At 33.4% G+C, this 12,168-nt stretch overlaps 1 protein-coding gene and 1 long non-coding RNA gene across 3 annotated transcripts in view; one reads left to right on the top strand and one right to left on the bottom strand.

Moving 5' to 3' along the window:
- LOC110265822 overlaps nt 1-4,994 on the top strand; it is a 15,876-nt gene extending 10,882 nt beyond the window's left edge. The window contains exons 2-3 of the long non-coding RNA XR_002352213.1: nt 2,427-2,431; nt 4,639-4,994. This is a non-coding gene — a long non-coding RNA (uncharacterized LOC110265822). The remainder of the gene's footprint in view (nt 1-2,426; nt 2,432-4,638) is intronic.
- On the bottom strand, nt 2,827-9,035 carry LOC107612936 (probable serine/threonine-protein kinase At1g54610). 2 transcript variants are annotated; one of them, XM_016314727.2, is made up of 9 exons: nt 8,796-9,035; nt 7,883-8,693; nt 6,863-7,147; nt 6,336-6,653; nt 5,882-6,109; nt 5,360-5,460; nt 5,001-5,115; nt 4,065-4,535; nt 2,827-3,507 (listed from the first exon to the last, which is right to left on the bottom strand). In XM_016314727.2, the coding sequence occupies exons 2-9, from the start codon at nt 8,288-8,290 to the stop codon at nt 3,304-3,306; spliced, it is 2,130 nt and encodes a 709-aa protein (XP_016170213.1). In that variant the 5' UTR covers nt 8,291-8,693; nt 8,796-9,035; the 3' UTR covers nt 2,827-3,303. The 2 variants fall into 2 exon arrangements, with proteins under 2 accessions (XP_016170213.1, XP_016170212.1); XM_016314726.2 differs by having other exon boundaries at nt 7,883-9,035.

The raw sequence follows: 12,168 nt of genomic DNA, 5'->3' as shown, positions 1-12,168 counted from the left end.
TAGATTGTTTTGGAATCTTTAAAAAATTTTCGAGGATTATTTTGAGATTTTTTAAACTTTCCAAAAATTGTTTCGTACTTCATCTTGGGAAATATTTGTCCAACTCGAATGTGTAGACACTTAACGGCTATGTGTACGAGTTAACGTTCCATGTCCGCTATCACCATTACTGACTATCAGAAAGGGACTATATTGTTTAACAAAAATAAACGTTGGAGACCGTTATGTGTATTTTAAAACCTGAAGGACTAAAGTGTTTGATTTTAAAAACTTTAGAAATTAATTTGAGTAATTACTCTAAAATATTTTCTCTTACGGTTATATATTTTGCCCTTCTTTTGCCTTTAATACATTAAAGATTACTACCACCAAATATTTTTTTCCTAATTAATCATTGGTATTATTCAGAAATAGGGGCGGCAAATGGTCAAAATCTGTCGGGCCAACCCACATAACTCATTAAAAAAAGTAGGTTGGGTTGAAAATTTGAGACTGTCAAACTTAAAAAGTCCGCCTAACCTGCACTATCTAATTCGTGGGTTTTGGCGGGTTTCAGCAAGGCAGGGCGGACTTCCCCTGCAAGCTAGGAATTTTTTTTTTGTCAAGGTCATTTTTTTACAATTTTTATGATGTTATTGATCTACAAAAGAATGAAAAATGATAATTGAATATGTTCTAAATTATATTTTGGATTATGTTTTATTGATTATAAACTTGAAGATGTTTAATTATATGTTTTGCACAATGTTTGTTTTGCTTTGAACGATATTGGTTTTATTATTTTGTTTCAAAAAACTTAGTTTATGATTATATTTATTACATATTTATAATTATCAAGACTTTAATGTTTGTGAATTTAAAAATTATAATCTTTTTTATATCTTTAATATATAAATTTATTGAAATAGTTGTGAAATTATATATATTGTTTAATATTTAATAGTTTATAAAAAAAAAGAAAAATTTGGCAAATTTGACCCGCCAGCTTGCAGTTAAGCAAAACCAAAAAAGAATTCACGACCGTCTCACTAGGCAAAGTAGAGCGAACCCGCCTACCAAATGTCAGGCTTTTGATGGAACGGAACGTACTTTTCCGTTTGCCACCCCTACCCAGAAGGGTCACGAAAAGAGAGTTTTGTTGGAAAAAAAATTTTTAAGAACATCTTGAAAGTTAACAACTGCATTTTGTTCTAATCCAGAAAAGTACAAATGAAATGGCAGATTGGTTGGCCAAAAAAGGTGTTCGTGGAGATTATGAAGCAGTAAATTAATTACAGTCGCACGCTCCTCTGCTTCGTCTTCTTTAGGATGATTTAGATCAGAGGATTTCTTTTCATCCTTGTATTCTTTTCTTTCCTTTTCTTTTTGTTTTCTTATTAGCTACTGTCCAAAAATAAAAAAACGTAATGTATGTTGTATGTTTGTCAAACTCTTGTCCAGATTCATCCACGCTGAAAGTCCTTGAGCCGAAAAGAAGCGATGATACTCTTTCTATTGTCTTGATACTATGTGTCGTCCGTGTCGTCCTATCTATGTGGGTCTCTATGCTCTATGCCAATAATTCTTCTTTAGTTGGACAAGATTTTTCACCAATCAAGATCGATGTGAATCACGGGACATATTTGGTAACACTTAACAAGAAGAAATATAGTCTAATTAATTATTAACAAAAATCATCTAAAATAATTTATAGAATTAAAATATAAAAAATATTTTATCTAAACCATATATATTGTGTCGTATATTTAACAAAAATTTAAAATTAATATATTTATGTGTCGTCCTATCTATGTGGGTCTCTATGCTCTATGCCAATAATTCTTCTTTAGTTGGACAAGATTTTTCACCAATCAAGATCGATGTGAATCACGGGACATATTTGGTAACACTTAACAAGAAGAAATACAGAAAAACTAGTCTAATTTGACGTGTCTGTTAATAATTTGACTAATCTCCTTTTATGTCAGTAATTTCACTAATTTCCTTTTACGTCAACATGAAATCCTTCTATATTTGCAAGACGTAACATCTTTTACTTTTACTATTTTCTTGGTGCAGTTTTTCCCTTAACAAACATGAATCTAGAGTCACACATGAGATATAGGTTGTGCTTAAATTATATAAAATTTATTAATTTGTGCCTTTTGAAATGGGGCATTTGATTGCCAAACCGTATCAGACTACCAGTTCAACTGGCTCACCAATTTTTTACCAATTCATAATAACAGAATTTTTTTTTTTTGGTCATATATCAGACCAGCCAAGAGACTGATTTTTAATTAATCCAATTAAACCAAGTAACCACGAGTTCAATACTGAAAAATACTATTCTCTCTGAGAGTTGAATCAAATCCAATTCGATTTGTCGTGTTTCTACTAACAAAACCCGAATATCATGAGTTCAATCGACACAAACAAACAAACAGAAAAAGTAGAAAAATGAAAGAAAAAACAAACTAGTATGTAAATAGAGTCACCTTTACTCTAGAATCCCTTTCCTTTCGTCTCTCTTTCTCTAAATCTTCACCAGCAGATACACCCTAAGGCACAAACTGATACACCTTTAGGGCCCTAAGGCAATGCTTACTACATACAAAGAATTTATGGTTACTCCATACAAAGAATTTTATTATGCAACTGAAGTCTAATTGAAATGGCACATTAACATGTCTCTTAAAATGCTGCACCCGAATTCGAACTTCGATAAGACCAAGTGATAAGCGAATTTGTGATGTAATTACCTAGAATTAAGAACTGTTTAATTCATCTGACTAAAAAGAAAAATAGAATTTTATTATGTGACTCCATTTTTGGCAACAATACCACTCAAATCACAATTTCATGCTGATGCACCTAAAGACTAAAATTCAACCATTTCCACAAGTGATGAAATAGTGAAGCGTCTTAATAGTGTGACAAGAGAATGCACATAGAGATCATCATCATCATCATCATCTTCCCAGTGATAATTACTGTATCATCATAAAGTTAACAAGAAGAGGAAGGAAAATGTTCTCCCCAGTATTCTAACAGCTTAAGGCTGATAATATAAGCTTCATCATAAGAATGACATATATTAGAAATTACAGTTGTAAGTGGCAACAAAATACATGTGATGATGATCTCATAAAGTTGAGGGGGGAGATAAGATTCCTAAGCTATTCAGTTACCTAACACGGCGACAGCCGACAGGTGGCATTTTGCGAGGGGTCGCTGTACAGGCAAAATAGAGAGGGTAAAAAAGAAAAAAAAAGAATCAAATATTCTTAAATGATGCTGTTGCGGCATCAAGCTCTACAACTCTCAACGCCCAGAAACGAATAATGAATTGGTTATCTGGTTGCCTTCAGCTTGGAGTCTCCTCATCTTCGCCTTGTCTAGGCGAGCTCGTCTAACCGCCTCTTGAATTTGGCGGTCGTGGTCTTTCAACATCTGGTCCATGTTGCTTGATGGAACTAGCAATGGACCAGAATAATGAATTTTAGGACCCTTGGAGCCATAACCAACCTGCGGTCGAAAAGGGGAGAGGAGGGGAGAGAAGAGGAGATAGACCAAAATTGCATTTTAGGTCGAAGTCCATAGAACATCGAAATACAGAAAGATGAGAAACTCAAGGTGCGTTTGGTTTGCATTTTTACTTTTTCTTTTAATTTTCAGTATTTTCTCCTTTCTGGATTTTGTGAAAGAAAAAAAGTACACAGTGAAAATAATAAAATCTTGTTTTCTATTTTCACCTTTTTTTTTCTTTTTTCTTCACAAAATTCTAAAAACAGAAAACGCTGAAAATGAAAACGCAAACCAAACACACTCTAGGATCTGTTTGTTTTCTGTTTCCGTTTCTTGTTCTCAGTTTTAGTTTGACAAATGTTACCTTTGTTTACAATCTATTCCTTTTTTTTTTGGATTTTGGAAGGAACTAATTAAAAAAAATATTTTTCTTGTTTTTACTGATTCCTTCACCAAATCCTAGAAACAAAGTGGTTGAAAACAAGGTGACATTTTTATTATTAATACTTAAAAACAAGAAATTAAAACAAAAACAAAAAACATTCTGAACAACTTACAAGAACTGGGTCTTTGTTGTTGACTCTCCCTTCTTCCTTTTGAGGAGCATGTGCATGATGCTTCTGATCCTGCTGCATCAATGATTCAGAGGGCTCTTTGAAGGATCCTGGGAACCTGCTTATTATTTTTGGAGCTTCCACTTGCGACGATCCAGACCTTTCTCTCCGATCATCAGACAACATACTTCTTCTAGCCGCAACTAAGCCAGATATTGTTGATAAGTCGCCACCACCCCCCATTGAAATCTTCGGAGCATCATCCTGGTTCTTCCCGGCTTTAGCCCACGCAGCACGGTGAGTCAGCGGACCTGAATGGGAGGCTCTTTTATGCTGATGAACCTGGGGATCCGCACTGACTTCTGCAGCTTGTGATGGCCTAGGAGGATCAATGGGAAATCCAGAAGCAACTTCTTCTGGGTGAGGGTTAAACTTCTCACTCCTGCTTTGAGAATTGGCATAACTTTGTCTCTTCTGTAAACAGTTATTTACATTTCGATAGAACAAATACAGAGGTCAACAAAACGAAGGAGACTATCGAACATAATTTACGGAGATTAAAGATTCAGCATAAGAGTAAAAAATAACAATTTCAAAAGATGTGGTAGTACAGGTAGAAGAGCATCTAGTAGTGTATCACCTTGTTCATTGTTGACTATTGCATGGATTTACCAAGTTTAAGGTATTCCAAGTTGCTTCAAAGATGCTTTCATTATGAGTTAAATTATAAACGCCCAAGAAAATCTTAATCTATCTTTTTTCGTTTTTCCCCCTAGTTTTACTCCTAAGATGACATTCAATTGATGGCACAACAGCAAAATACATTCCTTTACAGCAAAGTATAACGGATGTCGGCGAATGGAATATCATTAAGCACACAGCATCGACTAGTCCCTATTACTTAGTTGGGTTAAGAATTATCATTAGTTATGAGCATACCTGCATTGAAGAGACAAGTTCAGCATTGGCATCTGGTGCAGGTACGGCTCGTGATTCTCTTGCACCTCTTCTCTCATGGTCATGTTTCTGTCCCTTGTTTCCTGCTGCTCCTTGCCTGGAAACACCGTAATTGAAACCATGAATGAAATTCTAACACTAAATTAATAATTAGATATACAGCACACTTATGATGAACAAAACATAAGACAGGTATGTTGGAAAGAAAGAACCGACATAGTGACAAAGATGCAACAATAACTATAGTTTTGTTTAACTAATTGATTTAAAATATCTTTGAAATCTACACCCAAACACAAACACACCCTGCAAAACATACATTTACTGAAATGGAAGCATACCTTCTAGCCTCTTCATCCCTTACTTTAGCATCAAACTCTTTGCTAGGCGGATACTTTGGTAAGATTGAAGGATCGCAAGGAAGAGGTTTCGTTGAGAAGAACTGAATTGAAAGTATACCAAAAGGAGAGCGTCATAAGCTACAACATTTAAGTTTGAAAACAGTAGTTTACTGCATAAAGTAGATTAATTTGCAGTGTATAAATTAATTCTGCCATATAAATGTCGTTGACGAAATATTAATGTGTACTTAGAATAATATGCATGAATATATAACTAATGCATGAGCATGGATTTCTTTATTAGAACTTTTTGGACAAGAAAAAGAAACTTATGGAAGATAAGGTATCCACACTGGAAAAAAAAAGTAATAAAAAGAAAGAAGAAAATCTCCAAGGTTGCAACTCTTAGGGGAACCTTCAACCAAAGTTTGAAAAATAAACACCAATATCTACTTGTATGCACTAACAGAGCAGCAGTGCATTTAATTGTTGAAAACGTAAAAGGAGACAAGAACTTCACACCTCACTCCTTAAAGCAGATGCTGCAGTTCCACGATCAGCAGGATCTATGGATAAAAGGGTCTCTATCAGTTGTATTGCAGGTGCAGGAAAGTCCTTGAATGTTTCAGAAACACAACGCCTATAGGGCTGTTGAGGCTTAAATATTGTCGCATGAGGTAACTTTGACTTTCTCCAATAATCCTCAGATGGTGAACCGCAAAGCTTAAAAATTTTATGTAATTGCTCCACCTACAAGACAGAAAATTGAGGTTTCTAATAATCTTGTTTCACCATCAAGCTTCTTGAGCTTAGAGAGTATTTTTCATCTGCTTGCTACCAATATATCATTGCTTTAAATTTATAATTGGTGTTTAATAAGTTTCGAAAACACATCACATGAAACACAAGATGAAAAGCAGAAAAATACAGAGATACTGCATTTAAATTTTGAACCGAAACATTTAAGCATGCAGACCTCAGTTCTTCCAGGCATTATTGGCTTGCCGGCATACAGCTCGGCAAGTATGCAACCCGTGCTCCATAAGTCTACAGCGGTGCCATAGTAAGTGGCTCCAAGTAAAAGCTCTGGCGGCCGATACCAAAGCGTGACAACTCGGCTTGTCAATGGTTGAATTTGATTGGGATCAAAAAAGCTTGCTAAACCAAAGTCTGCAATCTTCAAGATTCCATTATTGTCAATCAAAAGATTGGAACCCTTAATGTCGCGGTGGAGAACTCCACAGTTGTGGCAGTGATCAAGTCCACGTAGAAGTTGCTGCATGTAACATTTAACCTGCCAATTTCAAACTCAAAATTAAATCTCCTTGATTATCTTTGTGGAAATCTAATACCATCAATGAATTCTCTTCCAAGTCTTAATAGGTTCTTTTTCCAAACCCAAAGACATAGTTAAAACTTGGTGATATTTTTTAGTTGTTTATTAAATCACTAAATCTTAATCTAGAGAGAGAGAGAGAGAGAGAGAGAAGCTTCCAAAATTACCTGTGCTTCTGTAAACTTCAGTCCTGGATGTGATGCGAGCCCAGCCAAGTCATGTTCCATGTACTCAAAAACAAGGTATAAGCTGCATGACATCCTAGATGTAACCAAGCCTTCCAATTTTATGACATTTGGATGATCAAGCCTACGCAGAATGTGAATTTCCCTTGCCATGAAGCGAACACTCTCAGGCTCAAGATTATCAAACCTCACTTTTTTCAGAGCAACAATCTTTCTTTGTTCAAGATCACGAGCTCTATAAACATTACTATAAGTTCCTTGGCCAATCTACACAGAAAAGGGTGAAAAGTTAGTCATGGCAGAAAAGTATCAAGAAGGTAATATTGATATCTTAAAATTTTTCTTGTTCCAACTCCAATTTCAGCTGAAATGGACCATAACATGAATTCAATAATGCATATAAAGGAAACAAAATCTGCTGCCGAGATTGCTGGCCTTGTCATTACCAACATGAAGCAGTAAAACACCAATCATACCTTCATTAGCGCTTCACAGTCAATCATCAATAAAATTCCAGAATTTTGTGCAAAATATTGTACAATGAGATCATGGAGATCAAATATCATGTTAACAAGAAACCTTGAAAAACATAAGAAAACAGCAAGGAGGGTTGGAACTTGGAAGACAGGGTTAAATCCTACTAGAGATAGTTTCTCTACCAATAGTTATACATTACCTAAATTGAGCATGAAAATAACAGAAATATGTCAATTCACTATCTAAAGTTAGTAGAAACTAGACAATTATGTTAGAGAAGTCAACCTAGCATCATGGCAACTTTACATACTCAAAAAAATAAGGAAATGGGGAAGCTGGTTTCTCATTTTCAAAAATAACAAAATAGGGGGCACAAAGATCAGGGGAAAAATACTCAGAAATATATTTGAAAACATTAAAATTCAAATCAATAGTCTACAAGGTAAAAACACATTATCCACATATAAAGAAAGATTGGTCAATATGCAATAAGCTAGGTAGCCAGATAAAGGAAAGAAGCAATACTTTATCCAACTTCTCAAAAGAATCTGCACGCCGAGGCAACCATCCTTTGATAGCCTCTCCAGCCACTGCAGCCAGCCATGAGGGCCATCCAGCTGCAACATGCTCTCCTTCCATGGCCTTGGGAACGGTACCAATTGCCGGATGTGGAGCTACAACATATTCCATTTTCTCCCTCTTCCTCTCAAAATTATCAGCTTGCACACGAACGGCTCCGTTCCCTTGCTTATCAATCAATCCAACCCTCGGATCATTGCTATCGTACCTATCCTTCACTCGATACGATTCCTCCCTCCTCGATGAAGCTCCCCTAGCTACACGCAAATCCGACACGGCCTTGCCCGATAAACGCTCCCTCGGACTCTCCTTACTGTCCTCAATGGCAGAGGGCTTGCAACACATGCCCCCCATTATGCACACCAAACACCCTCTCCCCCAAAAACCAATCTCCAAATCTCAATGTTTCAACCCTTCAACAGCATTTCCAATATTCTACCCTAGCATCATTCACTTCTAATAACCATAACCACCCAAAAAAAATCCACAAACCCTTCCCCAAATGTCACACCAACAAAGCTAAAATGCAATATTAACAACACATAGCAAGCCAGTACTCTTTACCAACCCAAAATTTAGTCACAAATCAGGAAACACAATATACCCAACAAATCCAAATAAACCCGATAAAATAAACAATCTATCTAGCAGTAAAAGCCCTCAATTTCAACAAATCAAGCCTCACAAATCTAAAAATTACAACTTTACTGTACCCCAGTTGAAGCAAAACCATCAAAACTTCAAAATAAGGGTTATTCTGCAGAGCAAAACCAAATTTCCAAGTGAAAACCTAAAATTTTCTGATCCAGGAGATAGAAAAGCTTGCAAATTTACAAACATCAAAACAGATCCTCAGAACCTTCTGAAAGTGAGCTCCCAAGGCATGGTTATGGAGCCTCTGAAGGATTTGCAAGAACCCAGAGAAAGAGAAATTAAAAAAAAAGGGTATGATTGAAAACTCAGGAATGGATGGAGAGAAAAAGCAAGGAAGCCATGGATCTAGGGCATAACACAAGACAGATTTGAGAGAATGATGGTAGAGTGTGTCTTGGAAGATGAAGAAAGCGAACAAACATGGTAAAAAAAGATTCAATAATAATAATAATAATAAGATTTATATTTAAATATTTGCATTATTTTATTATAAGTATAAGTACTAATAAGTAAATGCGTGACATCAATATATGAAAAAGTTTAGTTAGGAAAATAATAAATAATTAAATGTTGTCGCGGCGCATATTTATGTTGCAAAGAGGGAGTGTCCCCTGCACTGCAGCTTTGTGTGAAGAGAGAGAGAGAGAAACTCTGTCAAATACACAGTGCATCAAGACATTCCTCGTCTTCTTCATAGTTATTAATATATGAAATTTACACTTATGATCTTTTACCAAATTTGAAATACTTGTTTAATAGGTATATAAATTGTTAGTGATACAAGCTTTTATATATTATTGATGGAAACTGTTTCTAGAATCATTTGATTATATATAATTTACACAATCAAAATCATTTTTTTCCTACAATCAAAATCATTTGATTCTCATTAAAGTTAGGGGTGTGCATGGGCCGGGTGAAACCGGGTTTGATGTGACCCAGACCCGACCCGAAATATATACCGGGCCTATTTGTTAGACCCGAACCCGACCCTAGACCCGATGAAACCTATACACTTTCGGGCCACGATTATACCGGATAAAAACCGGGTGAAAACCGGGCCGTTAACATTATATTACCTTGATACCTTCTTATAAGTTAGCAAGTAAAAATATCCAAATTTTTAAGATTCCAACCATTATTTGACATGGTAAAATTCACTTAGAAAAATATAATAAGAACTAACTCTTCTCTAAAATTAAAGTATAACCATAATCAATACTAATATTACCTAATAACACCAAATATTTAAATCAATACAAGTAACACAAGTTTATGCATTAGTCTAAAGTCTTATGCATTTTAAACATAAAATATTAACTTATAGTCTTATATATAATGACTAATAACACAAAATATTAAGGTTTACAATACTTAAATTTCACATAATAATAGACATCATCCATCACTAATAACACAAAATATTAATTGTGTATGATGACCGGGCCACCGAGCCGATTTCGGGTGACCCGAGCTATGGCCCGGACCCGACCCGAAATAATGACCGGGTCTACTTTTGAGACCCATACCCGGCCCTAGACCCGATGAAATCACATCAAATTAGCCCCAAAGTGTTCGGGACCGGGCCGGATCTTCGGGCCGGGCCGGGTCATGCACACCCCTAATTAAAGTTATCTCAAAATCTTATCAAAACAATTTAAGGCATGATTAATTAATAATATAGAGTACTTTATATCCATAATATATTAAAATAGTCTTACCGTGTATTCAAGTTTTTTTAGTAATTAAATTGGTTTAATCTCAATAAAAATTAGTTTTATTAGTAAAAGTATGAATAATATATGTTTAACTTATTATCTCTACTAAGGTTAATATTTGTATTTCGCATTTTTTTTCTATAAATTTTTTTTATCGTTATTTTTTATTGTTTTTGTTGTTAGTTATTACTTTTTTTGTTCCTCATTTTCCTGATAATTTTGTAGAGAAGAAGAAAATGACGATGAAGAAAGAAAATTTTAAATTTGACAAAAAAAATTAATATTGATATTTCTTAATTTTGGCACTGAAATTTTGCTACAAAAATATAAAAATGTTTTCTTTGATAATATTACATTTTTTTTATTTTTTTTATTTTTCTTTCTTTCTTTTTCTCATGTTTTTACTTCTTTTTTTAAGAGCATTACTTCTCATGTTAGATTTAAATAAAAATGTCTATATTGTGTTGCAATCTTATTTAATTGAAAGAATGTAGGTTCATACTTATTAGATTAAATTATTGTCAAAAAAGTCACCAAAAAAAATTATTGTCAGAAACAAAAATAGCATTGAAATTTAAATACAATAATACAAAATGTAGAAAATAATTACATAATAAAAGATTACACTTTTACATTGACTCTATAAAATGAAATAAAATAGCACCAAATTAACATCAGAAGTTTAGTAATATGACACAAAATATTGAATCTTTCTAAAAAAATATTACAGATTCAATGAATTGAATGCTTAATTCATATATAAAACAACACATAAAATTCTAAAAAATAACAGTAAATATCTTCACTCTAATACCAAAATTTTTAACTAAATGATATGATAACTAAGAATTTATTTCATAAAGACTTGAATTACAAATTCACAACTTCTAAATAAAAAAGAGAATAAGTGAAAAAATATATATAGATAATACAATGAAATTAAGCAACATAGTTGCAAAAATTCAAAAGAAAATAAACAGTAACATTTACGTATAAGAAGAAGACGATATATATGATATATAAAAAAATACATAAATTTCTAAAAAATAGCACCAAAATATCTTATTTTAATATTGAAAATTCCAACTATGATATCGATAATAATGATGACGACGATAACGATAACGATAACGATAATGATAATGATGGTAATGATAATGAAGGAGTATGAGAAAAAAATAAAAAAGAAAAAAAAAAGGAGAAAGTAGTATTGATAATGATGATAACGAAAAAGAAAAGAAAAAATATGTTTAAAGATGAAAAAACTGTGCACACAATAAATAATGCCTAATGTAAAAAATAATTATAACAAATTGGTTGGATTTGATTAGATAATTCACTTGCTAGTAAAATTTTCTGATATTAAAATTAGTCTTTCTCAAAAGTTATATACTTTGAACAAAAATTTAAGTGGATAGATTTCATTTTGATATTTATATTCATGTCAAGTTACAAATATTGAGTTTTATTTGAATGTTGTTTATGTTCCATATTACTTTTAAGTTCTTTCCAAATGCATAAGCCAAGAAAGATTTCTTCAAAGTTCATTTAAATTTCCAAATACTTGTTTTTGAAATATATATTTAAAAAAAGTTGAGCTAATTCTAAAAGTAACATTTTAATTTTCCTTGGTAATTAAGTTAAAGAAAAGAAATCATGGATGCGTGGGGTGTAGATGCTTAAAAGGAGCGTGGATATGGATGCACACAATATTTTAACATAAGAAAGTGAATGTAAGGAGTAAGGGGTTGTTTGGGTCATTCAAAGTCATTGGCTTTTCCACTGCACTAAGAAGTAAGAAGTAGTAATCAGTAATCACTTCATTTTCATAAACTTTCTTAATTGCATTTCTATGGGGTT

This window comes from Arachis ipaensis, chromosome B08, assembly GCF_000816755.2.
Source record: "Arachis ipaensis cultivar K30076 chromosome B08, Araip1.1, whole genome shotgun sequence".
Classification (NCBI taxonomy): Eukaryota; Viridiplantae; Streptophyta; class Magnoliopsida; order Fabales; family Fabaceae; genus Arachis; species Arachis ipaensis.
This window is presented reverse-complemented; position numbering and strand designations above follow the sequence as displayed.

Coding starts and splice junctions, on each gene's coding strand:
- LOC107612936 (XM_016314726.2), bottom strand. CDS start 8,290: ATGGGGGGCATGTGTTGCAAGCCCTCTGCCATTGAGGACAGTAAGGAG. Junction 6,654..6,862: donor TGAAGTTTACAGAAGCACAG/GTAATTTTGGAA, acceptor TGAAATTGGCAG/GTTAAATGTTACATGCAGCA. Junction 5,116..5,359: donor AGGGATGAAGAGGCTAGAAG/GTATGCTTCCAT, acceptor CGGTGTTTCCAG/GCAAGGAGCAGCAGGAAACA.